Source organism: Onthophagus taurus, chromosome 8 (assembly GCF_036711975.1).
Source record: "Onthophagus taurus isolate NC chromosome 8, IU_Otau_3.0, whole genome shotgun sequence".
Lineage (NCBI taxonomy): Eukaryota > Metazoa > Arthropoda > Insecta > Coleoptera > Scarabaeidae > Onthophagus > Onthophagus taurus.
Window position 1 is genome coordinate 16,888,989 of NC_091973.1, and position 21,497 is coordinate 16,910,485.

The 21,497-nt window shown below is 33.5% G+C and overlaps 2 protein-coding genes across 2 annotated transcripts; both read left to right on the plus strand.

Annotated features, from left to right (window-relative positions):
• On the plus strand, positions 1-1,233 carry LOC139431311 (uncharacterized). The gene has a single exon (XM_071198958.1). The coding sequence runs from the start codon at positions 1-3 to the stop codon at positions 1,231-1,233; it is 1,233 nt and encodes a 410-aa protein (XP_071055059.1).
• Positions 1,234-20,247: 19,014 nt separating this feature from the next.
• Positions 20,248-20,634, plus strand: LOC139431312 (uncharacterized). The gene has a single exon (XM_071198959.1). The coding sequence runs from the start codon at positions 20,248-20,250 to the stop codon at positions 20,632-20,634; it is 387 nt and encodes a 128-aa protein (XP_071055060.1).
• Positions 20,635-21,497: the final 863 nt, after the last annotated feature.

Here is a 21,497-nt window from a genome sequence, read left to right on the forward strand (position 1 = left end):
ATGTCTACACAAAAGTTAAATATATACCGCGAACCCATCGTGGATAATTCGATCGCTAGAGAAGAAGTGCATAGTTACCATCCTTCCACAAATTCTTTTCAAAATAACGATATATTCACCATTGAACTAAACCAAGAAGATGTTTTATTTTCGTTCTTCGAAAGTTATATACGTATTGAGGGAGATTACAAAGAAAAATTAAACGATCCAACTGATACTATCCAGCTAACGCACAACTTACCAACATATCTATTTGAGTATATCGCATTTGAGCATAACGGTACTGAAATCGAACGGGTACGTGAACCCGGTTTAACATCATTGATTCGAACCCTACTTCAACAAAACGAAGTGGAATGCAAATCTTTAGAAATAGCTGGTTTAAAATGGCCACCCGAAGGAAATTTGCCTACAGTTAGTGCGAACAAGGATTTCACGTTTCAAATCCCATTAAGTCATATTTTCGGATTATTTAGGGACTATAATCACGTTATGAGAGGTCGCTTCAAATTTAGATTTGTTAGAAGTCGTACTGACTCCAATTGTTATAAATCTACATCAAAAGCCGATTCTAGCACCGCAGAGTTTACTGTAAAAACGGTTACATTGTTGGCGAAACATGTGTACCCAAGCCCATCTATAAAGATGAAGCTGTTAGATGGTTTAAATAAAAACGCAAACATTCCCGTACCGTTTCGGAAGTGGTCTTTTTATGAGCTACCTTCAATGAGAAAGGGAAATAAAGAGATTTGGTCGGTCACGTCAACAACTAACAGAGGTAGACCTCAATACGTTATAGTTGCATTCCAAACCAATCGAAAGGATCAGCCGAATTCAGATTGTACACTTTTCGATCACTTGAACATTATAGATCTTAAAGTATATCTAAACTCATACTGCTATCCATTCGAGTCGATGAATTTGGAGTTTGCGAAAGAAAATTATGTTGAACTCTATAAAATGTATACCGAATTTCAACCATATATTTGGGAAACATCTCGAAAACAACCGATTATGGATTTCGCAAGCTTTAAAAAAAGACCTTTATTCGTGGTGGATACCACTAAGAATAACGATGAAGAAGCCGCCCCATCCGCATCATGTGAGGTGCGTATCGAAATTCAAAGCGGTAAAGATTTTCCGCCTGATACAAAAGCATACTGTATACTACTCCAAGAATCCATGTATACATACAAACCTTTGAGTGGGGAGGTATCTGTAATTATAAATTAAATTACACATGAGGTCATATGTTAGTTTACAATATGAAGTTCAAAATCGCGGTTGTAGACGTTCAGGGGTTTTACGTCAATTCTAAATTCGAAGTTAAAGAATTTACTCTTGTGGATATCACCACCGACTACATAATACATTTACACTTAAAAGCTAGTATACCATTCCAACAGTTAAACGTTCGAGATCGAAGATCAGTGAGATATTTGGAACGCAACCATCACAGGTTGCTATATAGCGATGGGTGGATAAATCAATCAGAAGGTCTAAATGTAATTGATACCTTAATTTCCTCCTACGATCAAATATTTGTTAAGGGAAATCAAAAGAAGCAGTTTTTGAAAACACGTAACAGCAATTCAATACTAACGGATATTGCGTTAGAATTTGCGGAAGAGGATGAGACTAAATTAAATTCATCCAACAATCAATGTTGGTTCCACACCGGCTCTCCAGCAGTATGTTCACAAAACAATGTATTAATTTTACAAAAATTTTTATATAATCACAATAATGTTACTTGTATTTAAGTTGTAAATATAATAATTTTTAAATAAAAAATTGATTGTAGTTTTATTATTATAATAGTTGTAAAATTTATTGGGAGAGGGTGGGGGTGTGAGTTATATCATATAATTAAAAAATTAATGTATTCAGTTTACAACTAAATTTGATGAAATATGGATGTTAACACTGGGTGTGAAATTTCTGAAAGCCCTTACTGGGTATCAATTAATAAACAATGGAAGAAGTTTCGTGATGATATAGAGAAAGAAAATAAATTTATTGGTGAAACCTTATATTCGATCGATAGATTTAACATAAAAGTTGGTATTAGTGTGGCGAGAGGTTTTATAACATGTGTGAAATTGATTTTTAAATCTTGGAATGATGTAGAATCGAAATCACATATACTCTCTTTTCTACGTGAAGATTGGGAACAATTGATTAATGTATTTAAAATCATTCGTTTTAAAATGAACTTTTCTGACCAAATTATACCGTTAGCGGATGGAATTCTTAGAGTTACTGCAGACGTTGAGAATTGTGTGTGCATCACATATGAAGATATGGACCCTGAAAATAATTTTTTTATTCCGATTATATTAACCTTGATGGAAGTTCAAGACATTTTATCTAAGGAATTTTTAATTTCATACAAATTAAAAGTATTAGACAATTTGCATTTTAATGATTACATTGATTTTATTATGAACACTAAATTTTCGAAGGATAAGTTAAAATTAATTCGAGAATTTTGCTTGCAAAATTTATCTGAAATAAATTATTACTTAATGGAATATATTGATATGATTTCATGAGTTTAAACTTACTACTATTAAGAATGTTGACGAATACTTGCGTTAAAAAATTATATTTATTTTAATTTAAACAAGTTTAAACATGTTGAAACAAGTGTTGGTGAGGTTCAATGAACTTTACATAACTTTGGTGATTTAATAATAAAAACTGCTTAATTTGCATTTTAGATAACAATAACACCTGCGTGCGAATTGCATCATCCTTCTAGAAACTTCTATTACACAAAAACTGCTTGATTTGCATTTTAGATAACAATAACACCTGACGTGCGAATTGCATCATCCTTCTAGAAACTTCTATTACACATTTCCCCACCCCCATTATTTTCATACATATAATTACATGTTCTAAATAATTTATTTAGTATGACAGCTATTTCCAAGCTAACAGGTTACGTTTTATTATTATTAATCTACGAAACAAATCATGTCTCGTCTAAGTCAATTGGGTCAGTGCAATTTCCCACCGAAAAAATCAATTTCTGCGCTTCAAACAGACACTCCATACCCGATTAAGTGTGCGAAACGGCTTAAAAAGTGTTCTTGGCCGTCCGTGGTACTTGAACTGGAGGCTGGATTCGTAATTTATTTACCAAGACGCATCGCAGAAGATATTACCGACGAAGAAATTATGGAACTTAGCAAAATGTCTATAATTTATAAGGGTGCAAAAGACATTGGTAAAACACACCCTGTATATTTATTAGATTTCGTCAAGAAGCTTGAAACGTAAAAACTTTCCGACCGATGACCCTGATGTTCATCTGTATTAATATAAATGTAATTGTATTATAAAAATTATATATTCTTAAAAATTAAATAATAACAAATGTATTTCTTAAACACATCATTTTGTTGTTTCTATTTCACCTTACAGCCATCAATTCAATCCGCTTAAATTCAATTAAATAAGTAAGTTTTATATATTTCTTAAACACGCATCTTTTTTGTTTGTATTTCCGTTCAACTGCTAGGCTTTTAATATTAAATTGAAAAGGTTTCGGTGGTTCAGTGGTTTATTGTCTTTAAAGTATTTATATTTCACCTTGCAGCTATCGGTTCAATTCGCGTAAAATTAAATTAAATAAGTCTGTATTATATAGTTCGTTAATTTACATCACCACTGAGCCGCCGAAACCTTTTCCTTCTTTTATTTAAATGTATTTTTTTTCACTTACATCATTTTTGTTAATGAAAACGCATTAAAAAATTTTATAATTTGTATTATTTTTTTTTACTTTCTTAATATTAATTATATATATGTATAGCATTTCATTTAGGGCAATTATTCCATTGCTCAGCATTGATTGTAACTTGACACTCCCGCCGGTGAGGTGCATTGCACTTTACTTGGTGATGCGCCGCGCCGATTGTCGTAAGTTGACACTTCCGCCCCGGCGAGGAAAGCATTGTATCGCGTAACTCATAATCAGTTTTACTTTAGAAACCGAACGTGTCAAACGTAAACCGCGCGCAATGTCTCGTAGTCGTCTCTGTGTTTTTCTTTTTTTTTCGGTCTCTGTGAGTTTAAACCAAAGAAAAAATTTATTCGAAGTTGAGTTGGATTTACCCGTCAAACGTAAACCGCGCGCAATGTCTCATAGTCGTCTCTGTGTTTTTTTTTTCAGTCTTTGTGAGTTTAAACCAAAGAAAAAATTTATTCGAAGTTGAGTTGGATTTACCACTTTTACCATATTTATTGTTAATGGAAAACGTCTTACGAGCTGCGCATGGTCGTCACCTTCCGTTGTGGTGGAGTTAGAAGCGGGCTTGCTTCTCAACGTTTCTTTTTTACCTACCGATCAAGAAATTTTTTGGAGTTACAAGATCAATGTATCGTGTATAATAATAAAGGATGGTGGTAAACCGAAGCCCGCTCATATAATTGAATTTGTAAAAAAAGTACCATAACATTAAGGTTTTTATTATTTTTTGTAACTATTTATTATGTAATGTTTATTATTATAAAAATGTTTATTAATACTTTTATTGGGTTGATTGGGGGGGGAATTAAATTGTGTTAAATTGTGTTATTATTATTTTCCGGAATATTCCCAAGTTCCTGCGCACGCGCATTCAAGAGTTGTGAGGCGCGCCTTTATGCGTTCAACGCGCCATCTTTCAGAAACGCCGATTCTAGACAGGAAGTTGTTGCTCCTCCGCTCCTTCGTGACGTCATCCGTCCGATGTAAAAGGATAGGGGGGGAGGGGTGTCAACCAAAGGCTTGGGGAAAAAATAGGTTGGTAGCTAGATATGGTGACTTTTAAAAAAACAAGTAGCAGTCTACCTTGTCGGTAATGGTTTAGTTCAACTACCAACCACTAGGTGGCGCGTTACTTTTTTTTAAAAGTCACCAGATCTGGTTACTTTTCCAATACCAACCTATTTTTTTTTTCTCCTCCGCCTTAGGTTGGTACCCTTCCCTATCCTTTTACATTGGGCTGATGACGTCACGGAGGAGCGGAGGAGCAACTTCCTATCTAGAATCGGCGTTTCTATACTACTGGAGTAATTAACAATTAATCAACAATAATTAACGGAAAAATTTATAATACAAATCAAAAGATACCCTTACTTATACAGAAAATCACAAAAATATTCTTAACAAAATCGGCCACCGTTTACGGCACTTATATTCACAGATGTTTTCCCGACCACGTGTTTCACGTCAACACCAATTAATCGGTATTAATTTACGCGCACCTTAACACAAAACAATTCCAGCAGTTGGGTGATGTTCGGGGCAATCCTACATGGACAATATTTTCAACGGATGACCATCAGGAATGGAGTAATTTAATTAATTATGATGCGGGATGATTTTCGGTGAATTATTGTATTAATAATAAGCGGATCATCTTTAGAATCGTTCAACGGTTATTTCATGATATTTGTAAATGTTTGAAATCGGTTTGGTCGGTCTACGATTTCTAATTCCGCATCATAAAAAATAGTCGCTATACGGTAGCTCGACGGTAGCTCGCTGGCTGCTGAAACTTCCTCGGGACGGTCGGCTGGACTGATAGAAACATGTGGCTTGTCATATCTTGTTTGGAAATTAGTTAGTTTCGGCATTATTTAATTATTTGATAATAATTTTTCGGAAAGCACATGTTTTCGTGATTCAGCAATTTTATTAATCACATTCATTTATTGATGATTCGGTCAGGGAACGTTGTTGGAATTTAAGATAACGGTTTCGAAATGGAAAATGGAGAAAATCAAAGTCTAATTAAGAAAATTATCAAAATTAATAAAATGTGAATTGGGTTGCATAAACGGGCGGTGATAAGGAGATAACTTCGTTACAAATTGAAGTGACTAATTTCTCCTGAAGATGACTACAAACGGTAGTCGAAGGCGGTAGAGCCGAAAAATAAAAATAAAATTATCCATCTCAACAAACATTGTTGTTTTTATTTAATTCAATCACCAAGATGGAAACGAATAATATTAATGATTATTAATTGTGTCTAAACAACCGGATTTAAATGGAAAAAAAAGTAACGTATGTAAGTAAAAGTAATTGATTATAGGCTTTTAAACAGACAGATGATAAGTTTCCGTTACCATGTATAGGTGATATCTTACATTCATTGTAATGAGTGATATACTTTTCTCACTTAGATTTGTCACAGGGTTACTATCAGGTCGAACTAGATCCAAAATCACGACCGTACACTGCTTTTGCTACAGATAATGGACAATGGATGTTTTTGATTGTAATGTGTTAGGAAAGAGTAAACACGTAGATAACGAAACTCTCCGTCTTTTTATTCTTCTCAAACCTATTCAACAAGTAGGATACAACATTCGTCCTACACCAAACGTGTTGAAAGCAGTTTCCGGAACCAAGAAGACAGCCGTGCAATCTCACCCTGACTATTGGAGTCAACCCAACTACGGAAGTAACCGTGACTATTGGAGTCAATCCAACTACGGAAGTAGCCCTGACTATTGGTGTCACCCCAACTACAGAAGTGCAACCCCGACTATTGAAGTCATCCTCCCGTTCCTTAGTTGTATCAACCAAATTAAAAGAATCAGAAGCTTCATAGAATTTCCAACACGTTCGACACTCAACATCAAGTTGGCGAACCTCAACAATCCCAAACACTTCCTCCACCGAAGCAGAAGAGCTGGAATTCTACCGAGCCATATCAGGAACAACTCGAAGAAACCTTTTGTCACTACTGGATGGAACCGATGGTGGTCTGTCCTCAGAAATACACTTCTTTTCACCGTAGTGGTTACCTCAACGGTCCTCACAACCTTGGTGCCGGCCCTTTGGCCGTTATTGATGTCGATAACTTCAGATGAGGTTACTAATAATTAGTTTTGGGGTTTGTTAGCCTTGGTTCCTGTCCCGTAATTACAGTTAAAATTAGTGACGTTTCCTACCTCTGGTTCCCAGTTTCCTGCTTTACTTACCGAGGTCGATTGGCAGCTCTATTGGCGGCCATGTTGTGGCGTCCCCAGCCTTCGCACGCAATTTATTAGACGTTTTTAGTTTACGTTGTACAGTTGTTAGTGTTTTATTTGTCCCGCACTCGTAATAAACGGGTGACTCGAGATTGATAGGTCTCGCCGATTTCGTTCCATCTCCAACGTGTCTCTGTTAAGATCTTGTGGTTAAAAAATCGAATGAACTTATGTTTCACGTCACAACATAACCTCTAATTGTGAGTAACACGCGGTTGCGCTTGAATCATGTCTGATTACCTTACTTGTAGTTACCCTCTGATGAAGTTATAAATAAATAACGAAAGCTTAGGACAGATTAAAGCAGGTTTATTCTCTCATCTACCACACCGGCTGCTTATCCCGATATTTTTGTCAATAAAAACAATATTTGTCTACAGTGGGAGTCATGAAGCAACACCGGTCAAGAAAGGGTTTTTTTGAAAACTGACGGACTTCACATTGACAACGTGTGACAGGATGTGATACTAATGCATACGTCTTCGTCGTTTACTAATTGACGTCGTGCCGGAAGAAGGACGTTCTACGTCCGAAACAGCTGTAACTTATAAAATTAATTAAAAATATTTTTTATCGTTCTTTATTGATTTTAATTTTGAAATACAACGGTGGGCTGGAAGAATGGCGTAACTTGAAATAAATGAAACAAATTTTTTCTGAAAACCATCAATTGATTGGAGATGTATATAAAACTCCTAATTCTTTAAATGTAAACCATTCAACCTTAATGTAAACCTTAATCATATCAAAAAATTTAAAGAAAAAGTTGAAAACAACAATTTAATTTTAACAGTAGGAGACAAGGGCGCGGGCACGGTCATTTTAGATAAAATGACTTACATTGATAAAACTCTAGACTTCTTCATGGACAACAGCATCATCGAAATCAAAAATAATCCCACCAATGCTTTTAGTAACAAACTTAGAAAATACTTAAGAGAAAATTCAACTTTTTTGTCTAAATTCAACATTAATTCATATAACGCTCTAGAAATGAACCCACTCATTCCTTCTTTGAAAAGTCTAATTAAATTGCATAAACCTGAAAAAAGCATAAGACCAATTATTAGTAATCATAACACTCCAACCAATAAAATTTCAAAACTAATTCAAAACTTCCTTTATAAACTTTTTCACAACAACTTCACACACACAATCAAAAATTCTACTGATCTAATAAATAAACTAAAGACCTTCAGAATTAAAAACCTTAGTAAACTAATTTCTTTCGACATAAAAAATTTATACTCTAACGTTCCAATCGATAAAACATTATCTATCATCAAAAAATACTTGATCAGTTCACAAGATATTAATAAATTAAACATATTAGAAATTAATAGTTTCATTGGTCTTTTGGAGATTGTATGTAGTCAGAACTTTTTTACATTTAATAATAGATTTTACAAAATGAAGGACGGTTTGCCTATGGGCTCACCTATTTCGGGCATACTATCAGATATCTATGTTAATGAATTTGAAAAAGAACTATTTTCAGATAAAAATCATTTTTTCAATAAGGATATTGCTTTCTATGCCAGATACGTAGTTGATATCCTTGTTGTCTATGAAGAAAGTCATGCTAAACTTGGTGGTCTTTTCAATCTGATAAACAGCATTTGCAATTTAGAATTCACCCTCGAAAAAGAAAACAATTACAAAATAAATTTCCTAGATTTAGAGTTAACTAGAAACATTAAAGAAAATATTATCAACTTCAATATCTTTAGAAAACCCACTACCACAGATTGTATTATACCAAAAAGTTCCTATTCTTGTGATCAACATAAATTTGCCAGTTTTCGCTTCTTTTTCAATAGAATTTATAACGTTGCTTTAAATAATGATAACCTCAGCCTTGAAATAAAAAAGATTGTAAAAATAGGACTCAATAATGGTTTTTCTATAAAAGATTTACAAAACATTTACTATAAAGTGCACAACTCACAAATCACTAAATTAATCTATCCTCACACTAAGTCCAAAACCAAATATATTGCCTTACCTTACCACCCATCTATTGTTAACCCCGTTAAACAAAATTTGTTGAAATTTGGCCTTGCCTCTGCCTTTGTCTCTCAAAACAAAATTCATAAACACCTTTTTAATAATAAACATCAATTTAACAAAGAGGAGTTGAGTGGTATTTATGAAATCAAATGTCCTGATTGCGATAAAATTTATATTGGTCAGACTGGACGCAGCATTAAAAAACGTTTCAAAGAAAACATTTTCAAAATGAAATCAAATTCCAGGGTAAAAATCGTGTGAGGAATTGTACATAAAATGCAAAAATATTATAAATTTTAACCGTCAATACAACAAATACAAAATTATTACAGATTACAGAAATTGTTAAAATTATTATAATATGTATATCAATAAAAGTCTGTTAGCGCCACCTATGTAACTGTGTTTCAACTTGGAAATAAAAGTTTAAGTTAGTTGTAATGCTGAACGCTCGGAGAAAGGTTGTTTCATTTTACTCCTCGCTTAATAGGTTATGGGCCCAGCCACACCCAGTGTAACGTACCTTGATTTAACCAGTTAATTTAAGTTTAAGTAAAGTGATATCACAAGTACTGAGCGCATTATGGCTAATAGTTATTTAACAAGCGTTCCGAAACTAAAGGGACGAGAAAACTACGAAGAATGGTCTTTTGCCGCAGAAAATTTCTTAATGTTGGATGGTTTAGAGAAAAGTATTGTTGGAAAAGAAGCAGATGAGAATAAAGTAAGCCAAGCACGAGCTAAGCTGATTCTAACAATTGATTCTTCGCTCTATATCCATATTAAAGAGACGAAAACGGCTGAACAGCTGTGGAATAAACTCCAGAATCTATATGCGGATACCGGATTTTCCAGAAAAATCAGTTTATTGAGATCGTTAATTTCAACAAGATTGGATGATGCAACAAGTATGGAATCGTACGTTGGTCATATAATTGAAACGTCTCAAAAATTAAAAAACACCGGTTTTGCTATAACGGAGGAATGGATCGGATCATTGCTTTTGGCTGGTTTGCCGAAAAGATTTTTGCCGATGTCATGGCTATAGAACATAGTGGGATAAAAATAACGGCTGACGCAATAAAGTCCAAATTGTTGGATATGGCGGATGAAAATTGTGGAATTAACGCGTTTGTCGCCAAAACAAAGTGGACTCGAAGATCTGGTGAAAAACAAAATAAGGTTGGTAGTAAAGTAGGTAAAACAGATAATGACAATAAAACGTCAAAGAAAGAAATAAGAAGTTATCGATGTAAACGACTTTGTCACTATAAAAATAAATGTCCAGATGGTCAAACAAAAGAAAATGAAAGTACAAACGTATTTAGTGTAGTTTTTTTTGGCGGACAAGCGTTCGACAAAGAAGGTTGGTACCTCGATTCGGGAGCGAATGTCCATATAACCTCAAATATAATGTGGATGAGGAATATAAGACGGTGTGAGAAACCCAAAGAAATAATTGTAGCTGATAAGTCCAAATTAAAAGTTGAAAGCACAGGTGACGTAGACATAAGTACGATGGTAAATGATAAAACGTTTAACGTAACAAATAAAAATGTATTATACGTACCGCAAGTAGTTACTAATCTTTTATCAGTAAGTAGATTAATTGAAAACGGAAATACTGTTAAATTTGAGAAAAATGGTTGTCAGATAATCAATAAAAATGGCGAACTGATTGCAATTGCCAAAGTGGTGGACAACATGTATAAATTAGAAACTTGTGTAAATATAGACTGTGTTTTGGCTGCGGGGCAGACAGTATCAGTAGAAACGTGGCATCGGAGATTAGGTCACATAAATAAAAAAGATCTGAAACTGATGTCTGAAGGAGCTGTAAATGGTCTGGAATTCAAAGGAAAGATTGATATTGATAAACAAAGCTGCATAATATGTAACGAAGGTAAGCAAACGAGATTACAATTTCAAAAGAAAGGTTCTCGTGCTGACGATTTACTAGAACTCGTACATGTTGATGTCTGTGGTCCCATGGAACAAAAATCATTGGGTGGAGCAAGATATTTTTTAATAATCTTAGATGATTTTAGTAAAATGGCTTTTGTTTATTTTTTGAAAAGTAAAGATCAAGTTTATGATAATTTTAAAGAATTTAAAACTTTGGCAGAAAATCAATTAAATAAAAAATTAAAAACAATGAGAAGTGATAACGGTGGTGAATTTTGTAATTTAGTATTTGAAAATTATCTGAAAGAATGCGGTATTGTACATCAAAAAACAAATCCTTACACGCCCGAACAGAACGGTTCAGCAGAACGTTTAAATAGAACAATTATCGAAAAGGCTCGTTGTTTATTGTTCGATGCAGAGTTAGAAAAGAGGTTTTGGGCAGAAGCAACAAATACGGCAGTATATTTAAGAAACAGATCTACCGTTACAGGTTTAAATTCAAAGACACCTTATGAAGTATGGTACGGTGAAAAACCTAACCTTGAAAACTTGAGAATATTTGGAAGCCAGGTCATGGTACACGTTCCAAAAGTAAATAGATTGAAATGGGATAAAAAATCGAAGAAAATGGTTCTTGTAGGATTCAGTGAAACCACAAAAGGATATAGATTATATGATCCAGAGACTGAAAAAATAGCTGTATCTAGAGATGTTACAATAATGGAAAACCTAAAGGAAGAGGTAAAGATAGAAATACAAAATAACAAAGAAGAAAATACAGATTCAGTGGGGGAAGAAGTAACTGAAGAGACCAACATAGAAGATGAAAGTAAAAATCAAAGATCCAGAAGGACTCCTAAACCTAGAAAATTTGATGATTTTACAACATATGCATGTGTGGAAGAAATGGTATCGGAAGATCCTGATAGTATGGAAAAAGCTTTAAAAGGACCAGATGCTGAAAAATGGAAGAAAGCAATTTCAGAAGAATTAGAAAGTTTTGAAGAAAACAATGCATGAACATTGACAGACTGGCCTGAGGATTCGTCAATGAGAGTAGTGAAAAGTAAATGGGTATTTAAGAAGAAGATCACCAGTGATGATAAAGTGACGTATCGTGCACGGTTAGTAGCAAAAGGTTTTGATCAGAGACCGGGTATAAATTATGAGGAAACTTTTTCACCTGTAGTGAGGCATTCTAGTTTGAGATTGTTATTTGCTTTGTCAGTTAAATTAGGTTTAAATATGAATCATTTGGATGTTAAAACAGCTTTTTTAAACGGTTATTTAAAGGAAACTGTATACATGCAAATACGAGAAGGACTTAATTGTGAACGGAAAGGAAAATGTTTAAAGTTAAATCGTGCTATTTACGGATTGAAACAATCATCCAGAGTTTGGAATGAAAGGGTTAATGAAATTTTAATACAAGCTCAGTTTCAAAAGTCGAAATTCGAACATTGTATTTATATAAAAAATAAAAATGAAAAATTGACCGTCATAGCTGTGTATGTGGATGATTTTTTTATTTTTTCAAATGATGAAATCGAAATGTCAAATATTAAGAACATTTTAAGTAGTAAATTTAGGTTAAAGGATTTGGGAATGATTAAACAATGTTTAGGTATGAATGTAATTGTTGATAAAGACAGTAAAAGAATTGTTTTAAATCAGAAAGAGTATATAAAAGCTTTATTGAAACGATTTAATATGTTAGATTGTAAGAGTATTCTCACTCCCTTGGAAGTTGGTACGAATCTTGAAAAAAGTGAAGTAAATTGTAAACTTCCTTATCAACAGTTGATAGGTTCATTGATGTATCTTTCGGTTTTAACAAGACCTGATATCTCTTTTAGTGTTAGCTATTTAAGTCAGTTTAATAATTGTTATGACGAAAAACACTGGAAAATTGCTAAACGTATATTGAAATACTTGAAAGGAACAATTAATTACAGTTTAATATTTGTAAAAGATGATAATGATTTGACCGGTTTTGTGGATGCAGATTGGGCAAATAGTTCAATAGATCGTAAATCTTATACTGGATATGTTTTTAAATTGTCGGGAGGTGTAATTTCTTGGGAAAGTTCAAAACAAAAAACAGTGGCACTGTCCAGTACAGAGGCAGAGTATATGGCATTAGCAGAGGCTGCAAAAGAAGCTATTTATTTGAAAGGACTTTTAAAGGAATTAATAAATCGCGATATTTGTATTAGTTTATTTAATGACAACCAAAGTGCATTAAATTTGTCAATGAATCCGGTATATCATAAACGAAGTAAACACATTGATGTTAGACATCACTTTATAAGAGATGCAGTTACAAATAAATTAATAAAGGTTAATTATTTGCAAACGGCGGATATGCCTGCTGATGTGCTAACTAAAAGTTTAACTTATAAAAAACATTGTAAAATGTTAAATTTATTAGGTGTAATACAATGCTGATTATGTATTAACTTTTATTGCTAAGTGGGGGTGTTAAAATTATTATAATATGTATATCAATAAAAGTCTGTTAGCGCCACCTATGTAACTGAGTTTCAACTTGGAAATAAAAGTTTAAGTTAGTTGTAATGCTGAACGCAAGGAGAAAGGTTGTTTCATTTTACTTCTCGCTTAATAGAAATACATTGAATAACAGAAATTTTTTTGCAAAATAATAAACAAAAGTTTGGACAGGAGTTATATGTTAATATTGTTTGGTGATCTAAAATATCAAGACTTATGCAGTTGTATGTAAATAACAAATCTTAGTAGGATGCATGTTGTAGTAAGATTGAACAGGGAAGGTATGGATTGGGTTTTATTGAGGTTAAATTGAAAATGATTGTGAGGTAGAGGAGAGGAGATGAAGAAGGATGCTGGTAACCAAGGAACCCAGATATTGCGATATTCAGACTGTTACCTTGGTCTGAAATCCTCGTTTATCTGGGGTAAAACTATGGTAATTATCAAATTATTTTGAGACGAGGTCAAAAATCTACAGCAAAATATATGTAACGTACTGTACAATAAAATATGTCGCAAGAATTTTTCAATCAATAAAACAAAAACAAACAAAAATCGAGAACATGAGTAAACCCTTCGAGACAGAATTAATTCATGAACAATTTCTGGATTAGAAGTATACATTGATACCAGTTAACAATGTAGAATATGTAATTTGGAGGTATGAGTATAAAGGTTATACCTCTAAACCTTTATACTCATACCTCCAAACACCGTACCTTCCAAAAAAACCCCAGATAAACGAGGATTTCAGACCATGGTAACAGTCTGAATTTCGCAATGTCTGGGTCCCTTGGTTACCTTCTGGTAACCCCTTCCCCCCTCTCCTTCTTCTCCCCTCTTCTCTACATCTCGGTCATATTCACTATTGTCTACCAAACCCAATCCCCACCATACTACTCATGTTTAGTTTACTCATGTTTTCGATTTTTGTTTGTTTTTGTTTTATTGATTGAAAAATTCTTGCGACATATTTTATTGTACAGTACGTCACATATATTTTGCTGTAGATTTTTGACCTCTTCTCAAAATAATTTGATAATTACCATAGTTTTACCCCAGATAAACGAGGATTTCAGACCAAGGTAACAGTCTGAATATCGCAATATCTGGGTTCCTTGGTTACCACCATCCTTCTTCATCTCCTCTCCTCTACCTCACAATCATTTTCAATTTAACCTCAATAAAACCCAATCCATACCTACCCTGTTCAATCTTACTACAACATGCATCCTACTAAGATTTGTTATTTACATACAACTGCATAAGTCTTGATATTTTAGATCACCAAACAATATTAACATATAACTCCTGTCCAAACTTTTGTTTATTATTTTGCAACAAAATTTCTGTTATTCAATGTATTTCTGTAATAATTTTGTATTTGTTGTATTGACGGTTAAAATTTAAAATATTTTTGCATTTTATGTACAATTCCTCACACGATTTTTACCCTGGAATTTGATTTCATTTTGAAAATGTTTCCGTTAGACATTGATACTGTTTTGTATTCATTTTGTCAATTTGTCAATTTTCAAGAATTCAATTTATGTTGTTTGAATGTTTAGAGATTTTTTAAATATTGAATTTTTCGCGCCATCGTACCAGAACGTCAATTGTATATTTTTGTTCAAGTGCTGCCAACAGATTTTTAGTTTAATTTCCAACTTTGCAACTGAAATATAACCTCAAATCACATATTTGCGCGCCTAAAAGTTTTCACAGTTTATCATTTCTAAGTTAAGTTATATTAATAGTTTTTTTTTGTGAAGGAACCTTCATGTAATAATCCGATGAGCTCCTGTTTTATTTTATGTTCGTTGACGTAAGTTATCTGTATTAGTTTGTATATTTCTTCATATTTTAAGATAGACATGAATAAGCACACGTTCTTTTACGATACTTAAAGATATTAATGTAATCCTTGTTTTATACAGGTCGTTTTCCTGAGGATGACTGTTGCACAGTCGAAACCGGTAGAAAACTAAGCTTTTTACAATAAATGTCATCGTTCAAGTGCTGTTTTTTAATTCATTTAATTTAATAATGTAGCACTGAAAGATTTATCGGCAACGTGGAAATTTAATAAGAAAGTATGGATAACCCGAGACTGATTATGGATAAATGGTTGCTCCAATTTGATAGAAAAATGGTCAGGCAAAAACTTTATTGAAAATGTTATTATATATTATGTATGAAATGAACAAAACACAAGAAAATCTTGGAAATTATGTTCGAATCGACGATATTGGAGCAACAGAAGTGATGAGTATGAACATTGACGATGTGTTTGAAAACATGATTGAACATGATCCTGCACCACAAGAAGAAGATCTCGAGTGTGTCACTGTTGAAAGCAGCAACACAATTACTACCCATATTGCTTTCAAAGTAATTAACGATTTAAAATAGATTTGAAATTGAAGTTTGTGGACAAGCTACTGTAAAATGTAAAATAAATAATATTGAAGAGAGTGTGGAGTTTCAAATAGGTAATTTTCAAGCACCATGCATACTGGGTTATCCTACGATAAAAGCCTTTAAGTTAATAAAGTATTTGAGTGAGATACAAAATGAAAACAAAATGGAAATGATTGTTGATGAATATAAAAACTTGTTTCATCGCATTGGAAAGATGGAATATACTTATGATATCAAGCTAAAGAAAGATGCAATAATAATTATAGAATGTCCTAGGAAGATACCCATCGCTCGAAAAACAAATAAAACAAGAATTGGATAAAATGGTCACCTGAATGGGTTAGTTCCATGGTGGTGGTGAAGAAGGCAGATCAATCGCTGAGAATTTGCTTGGACCCAAGAAACTTAAACCCAACTTTGAAGGCCTATAACTCCTCAGGAGTACAACTTAGTATAGAGATAAGTTGCGTTAAATCATCTTAATTTATTGTCCTCTACATGTCCCTGCTCTGTGTCGGTTCTTATGTGAATCACCCTGTATTTACCGATGCAGATGAGAACTGACGTGGCACAATTATTGCATTAATTTTTTTTTTTTTTGATAATAATGTATTGTATGGTTGAAAATAAAGGATTTATTATTATATTATTATTATATGTATTGAAGCTGATGTAGCCGGCATCAATTCTCTACCAATAGGTGAGATGATAATTGATTCATATTCCTTGAAAGATGAGGCATTTCCCATCTTAAATTTTAATGAAAAAAAAATTGCTGTTGCCAAGTGGTACTGCATATCTAAAGCCGAAAAAAAAGTTTCAAAATTATACAAAAGGTATATGGGATTTATGACCGAAATAAATAATTTAAGTCATTTTGTATCTTTTTTAAAGCAAGTTTTAATTTTATGCAATAGCGATGTCGATAATGAAAATTGTAAACATGCTTTAAATTATGCAGTTAGAACATTTGAATTTGATCCAAATAATAGTACAGTCAATAATGATAGTGAAAAAATTAAAATCTTCGATATGGAAGATCAAACAAAAGAAGAAAAGAAATCAGAATTAGAGCAGCATTCAGTGAAAATATAAAGGACGAAGCTCTTGCTGTAAGTATCCATAATAAAGAGTTTCGACAAAAAAATGATTTGAAAAATTGACATTAAACTACCGACAGTATTCTTAAATAATTTAAAAAGCAGATCAAACATCTGTGAATCATAATTTGAAAGAAGACTCTAGTGATATATATTTACATGCAGTTGAACGCTGGAAAAACAAAGTGTGCGTAATTGAAAAAGATTATTTTTCTTACCACGAAAATGAATTAGCGATAATCCCAATTGAACTTGACTTTGATAAACCCAGAACAATGATTAATATATAATATTTCTGAAGATGCAGTAAATCAACTGGATTTATCATTACTGGATCACAGTTATTCTTCATTAAAATTTAAGATGGGAAATGCCTCATCTTTCAAGGAATATGAATCAATTATCATCTCACCTATTGATAGAGAATTGATGCCGGCTACATCAGCTTCAATACATATAATAATAATATAATAATAAATCCTTTATTTTCAACCATACAATACATTATTATCAAAAAAATATATATATATATATACATATTTATATCAATAAAAAGCAGAACTAACACAAAATAAATGGATGGCAGAAAAAAGGTGCTGGGTTCAAATTGCCACAAAAGTGGTATTTGTTCTACGACCCAGCCCCATTACAAAAGAAAACAAAAAACTGGAACAAAAAACAAACAATAAAAAAAATATATATAATAAAAAACCAAACTAAATTAAATTACACTAAAACAAAATTGCCAAAGTAATAACAAACTTAGCTGTCATTGAATTTATTATCAGGCTCCTAAGCCACTCAACTGACCCGCCATGATAGAAGCCTTCAATCTTCGCTTAAAGATCTGAATAGACATACTGGTCTTGACATGAACAGGAACGCTATTGTATATGTGAGCGATTTGATAACTAAACGACTTTTAAAAAAAATCATGTTTATGTTGTGGAGGAGTCAAATTGCCCTTAAACCCTAAGTTCAATGTATGCACATCAGACCTAAATTTTATTTTATGGTAAAGATAAGCAGGTTTCCCGCCAATAGCAACAGTGTGGAACAGCGTAGCGGAGTGAAGCAGTCTTCGATTGGGAGATACGTGCTGCCGCCTCCTAATACCGTATATTAGCCGCAAGCAGGCATTTTGTATACTCTGCAGCTTACACCTATCTAGGCGGAAATATTAGGTCCATAAACAACATCACAGAAATTCATATAGGAAAGAACTAACGTTTCACATAATAAAATTTTAGTTCTCAAAGGTAGAAAACAGCGCGAAGCGTATATCATTTTTAGTGCTGCATACGATCGCTGCGTACACTTATTAACGTGCTCCGAAAAGGTGAGCAACTTCCAAAAATGTAGATCCAACCTCAACACATTGCATCCGATCACGGAGATAGCTAAGCATGAAAGTCGAAGCTGAAGGACTTAAACCAATGTGTTGCAAAATCGCAAACATTACTGAATGATTCAGAGCAGGTCACGAAGGCCTTACTATAATCAAGCAATCAGAGTAAGGTCATTTTACTCTCATCAGATGCCCACAACACATCGTCAACTATGCTGAGCAGTGCTGTCGCACATCCATGACCCTTCCTAAAACCCGATTGTACACTGGGCAGAATATTGCAAATATTTACATATTCCTTCAGCTGCGCTTCAATAATTCTTTCAGCCAACTTTCCCAAAACAGGCAGAATACTTATTGGTCTTAAGTGACCAAACTCTGTAACATTTGACTTTTTGGTAATGGCTTGACCAAAGATCATTTCCAACATGCAGGGAAGACACGCATTTATTAAATGAGTAAGATATGGTACTATATGCGGGGAGCACAATTGAACAAATGAAATGTTTAGACCATCAACGCCCGCACAGTTTTTTCGAAGAGTTGAAATAATCTGTAACACATAGTCTTCACTCACCTCACGGAACTTGAATGAATTGTTATTAACTGGATTGGAAATGTAAACGTCATACAACTCCCTAATCGACTCATTGATAAATCAAATGAGATTGATTTATCAGCCTTATCTGATAAAACTGAAGCGACTACAACAATCAAACCTGGTTCATCCATTGGAACAGCAGTTATGACAGCTTTATCAAATAATGTATCTCATACATTGTCATTAAGAGGTACATATGTCACAAAATGTCCTGAATTGCCGATACACATGCAAAAACCAAAGAAAATGAAGAAAAAGGAAAAGGTATATTAAGTACGATCTATTTCCATTAATGGCATAATGACCGCAGTTAACAATACTTATACCTTTGCTGCTTTCTCTGAAATTCTTAGTAATGCTTACTGCAATTACAACGCTTTTTTAGAATTTATTAAAACACAAAAAACGAAGCCCAAGCTCCACAGCGATTATGCTCTTCATCATGTTTATAACAGTATTGTAGGAATGGTGCGGACAATAGCTAATATTTGAACCGTGGCTATATATTAAAATCTATTCATAAAATACAAAGTAATATTATTGACTGCAACACGAACATGACATTCTTGTTCACACAACTTATGGATGTATTGAAGATCGAAATTCGTTCTTGAAATGTCAAGAATATCAAGTATTTCATAAAATAGCCATTCCCATTCCAAATTTAAATATTGTATGGAACTACAATTATTCAATCCTTGAAGAATCAATTAATAACTATTTACAAACAAAAATATACCCATGTCTTAAATGTGGAAATAATTCAACTAGAAATTATCTGTTGGGGCCATATCTGTGGATTGATACTGAGGATGCATACAAAAAATTAAGCTATGCGAAGTCTTTAAATGTGGATATATCATATATCAAATGATTTTTATTTTTGTTTTTCTTTAATTTTGTAAACTTTTTAATTTTATTTGCTCCGATCGGTTGTAACTTTTGCGCAGTCTCTAAATTTTAAGAACTGGTTTTCACCAGATTGAGTTTAAGTTAACTTTGATGTTAAAGTTTTGTTCGTTTGAATACTTTTGTCCATTCAATAAATTATAATGGTTTCGAGTTTGCTGCGTGTTTTTCAATTGTTTCCAATTGTACAATTATTAACTAATTGTAAGTATTTAATTTAATTTTGGATTCTTTTTTATGGCCGCTGATAATTGACCTCGTGGTAAATAATATTTTTTGTACGTTGCTTTACAGATTTTTGCCTGTCGAAGAAACAATAAAGGTTTCGAAATATCGCAAAGAAAAATTTAGTTCTTTTTGACATATTTTCTGGAGCTAACGACATCGATGAAGTTCAGGAAATGATTTTTCAGCTGAACAAGGTTTTAGAAGCTGGTTGTTTTATCGCAAGGAAATGGGTTTCTAATAACTCGGAAGCTCTTAATTATTTACATCCTGAATTATTGTCGCAATCGTCTCTTCATTCGGTTGAAGAAGATAACTGTCCACGAGCGTTGGGTTTACTATGGAATAATTTCGAAGATCAATTTCTATTTATTTGCCGAGCATCTTACAATAGTTCAAAAACTACCACAAAACGTGAAGTTTTATCGTTTATTGCGAGATTATTCGATCCCCTAGGATGGCTTCCTCCATTAATAATAACCGCAAAAATCCTAATGCAAGAATTATGGGTACGACACCTTGATTGGGATGAAACTTTGCCTCAAGACCTTGAAAATAAATAGAAAACTTTCATAAAGAATTTTAATCAAATTCCTACTATACGAGTACCTAAGTGGCTCGCAATCTCAATACCACTGAATACGACTGTCAGCGCTTATGGCGCGGTCGTGTATCTGCACGTTTTAACAAAACATTGTGTTCGCGTTTCTATTTTAATATCTATATCCAAAGTGACACCTTTAAAGCGCGTAACTATTCCACGTCTTGAACTCTGTGCCCCGCTCTTACTTACTCGCTTAACCAAACGTGTTCAATATGTGTTTGAGTTCTCCAACTGTCCGATTCACCTATGGACTGACTCAACCGTCGCGCTAGCTTGGATTCAAAATGATCCATCGCGTTGGAAGGACTACGCGAGGAATCGAGTCACTGAAATCCATGAAGTACTCAACGTACAATGGCATTACGTCCCTAGTGATCAGAATCCAGCCGACCTCGTCTCTCGTGGAGTTTCAATGTCACGACTTCAAGAAAAGTTTTGGTGGTTTGGTCCTTCCTGGCTTCCCTCGTCGTCTTCTGAATGGCCAAACATTAAACCTACTCCTCCTGATGAGTGCAATCGTGAACAACGAACTTCAAATTCGCATACGTCTGCCCGAATGGATGACGATGGTTAGAACTTAAAACATCGTTATTCTTCCCTGACAAGACTGCTTCGTATCACCGCGTGGTGTATGAGAGTTTTTAAAAGAAATAATCTTGATTCTCATGTTTCAGATGTTCTATCTCCTGCTGAAATTGATAATGCTTTAATGTTTTGGGTTCGAGAGAGTCAACAGCTTGAGTTTTCCGAAGAAATTGCCTTATTGTCATCAAGAAAGGTTATTCCAAAATCAAGTTCTCTCTTCCGACTGGCTCCATTCAT

Bases quoted from the DNA above. Each gene is read 5' to 3' on its own strand.
- LOC139431311 (XM_071198958.1), top strand. From the start codon at position 1: ATGTCTACACAAAAGTTAAATATATACCGCGAACCCATCGTGGATAAT.
- LOC139431312 (XM_071198959.1), top strand. From the start codon at position 20,248: ATGATTTTTCAGCTGAACAAGGTTTTAGAAGCTGGTTGTTTTATCGCA.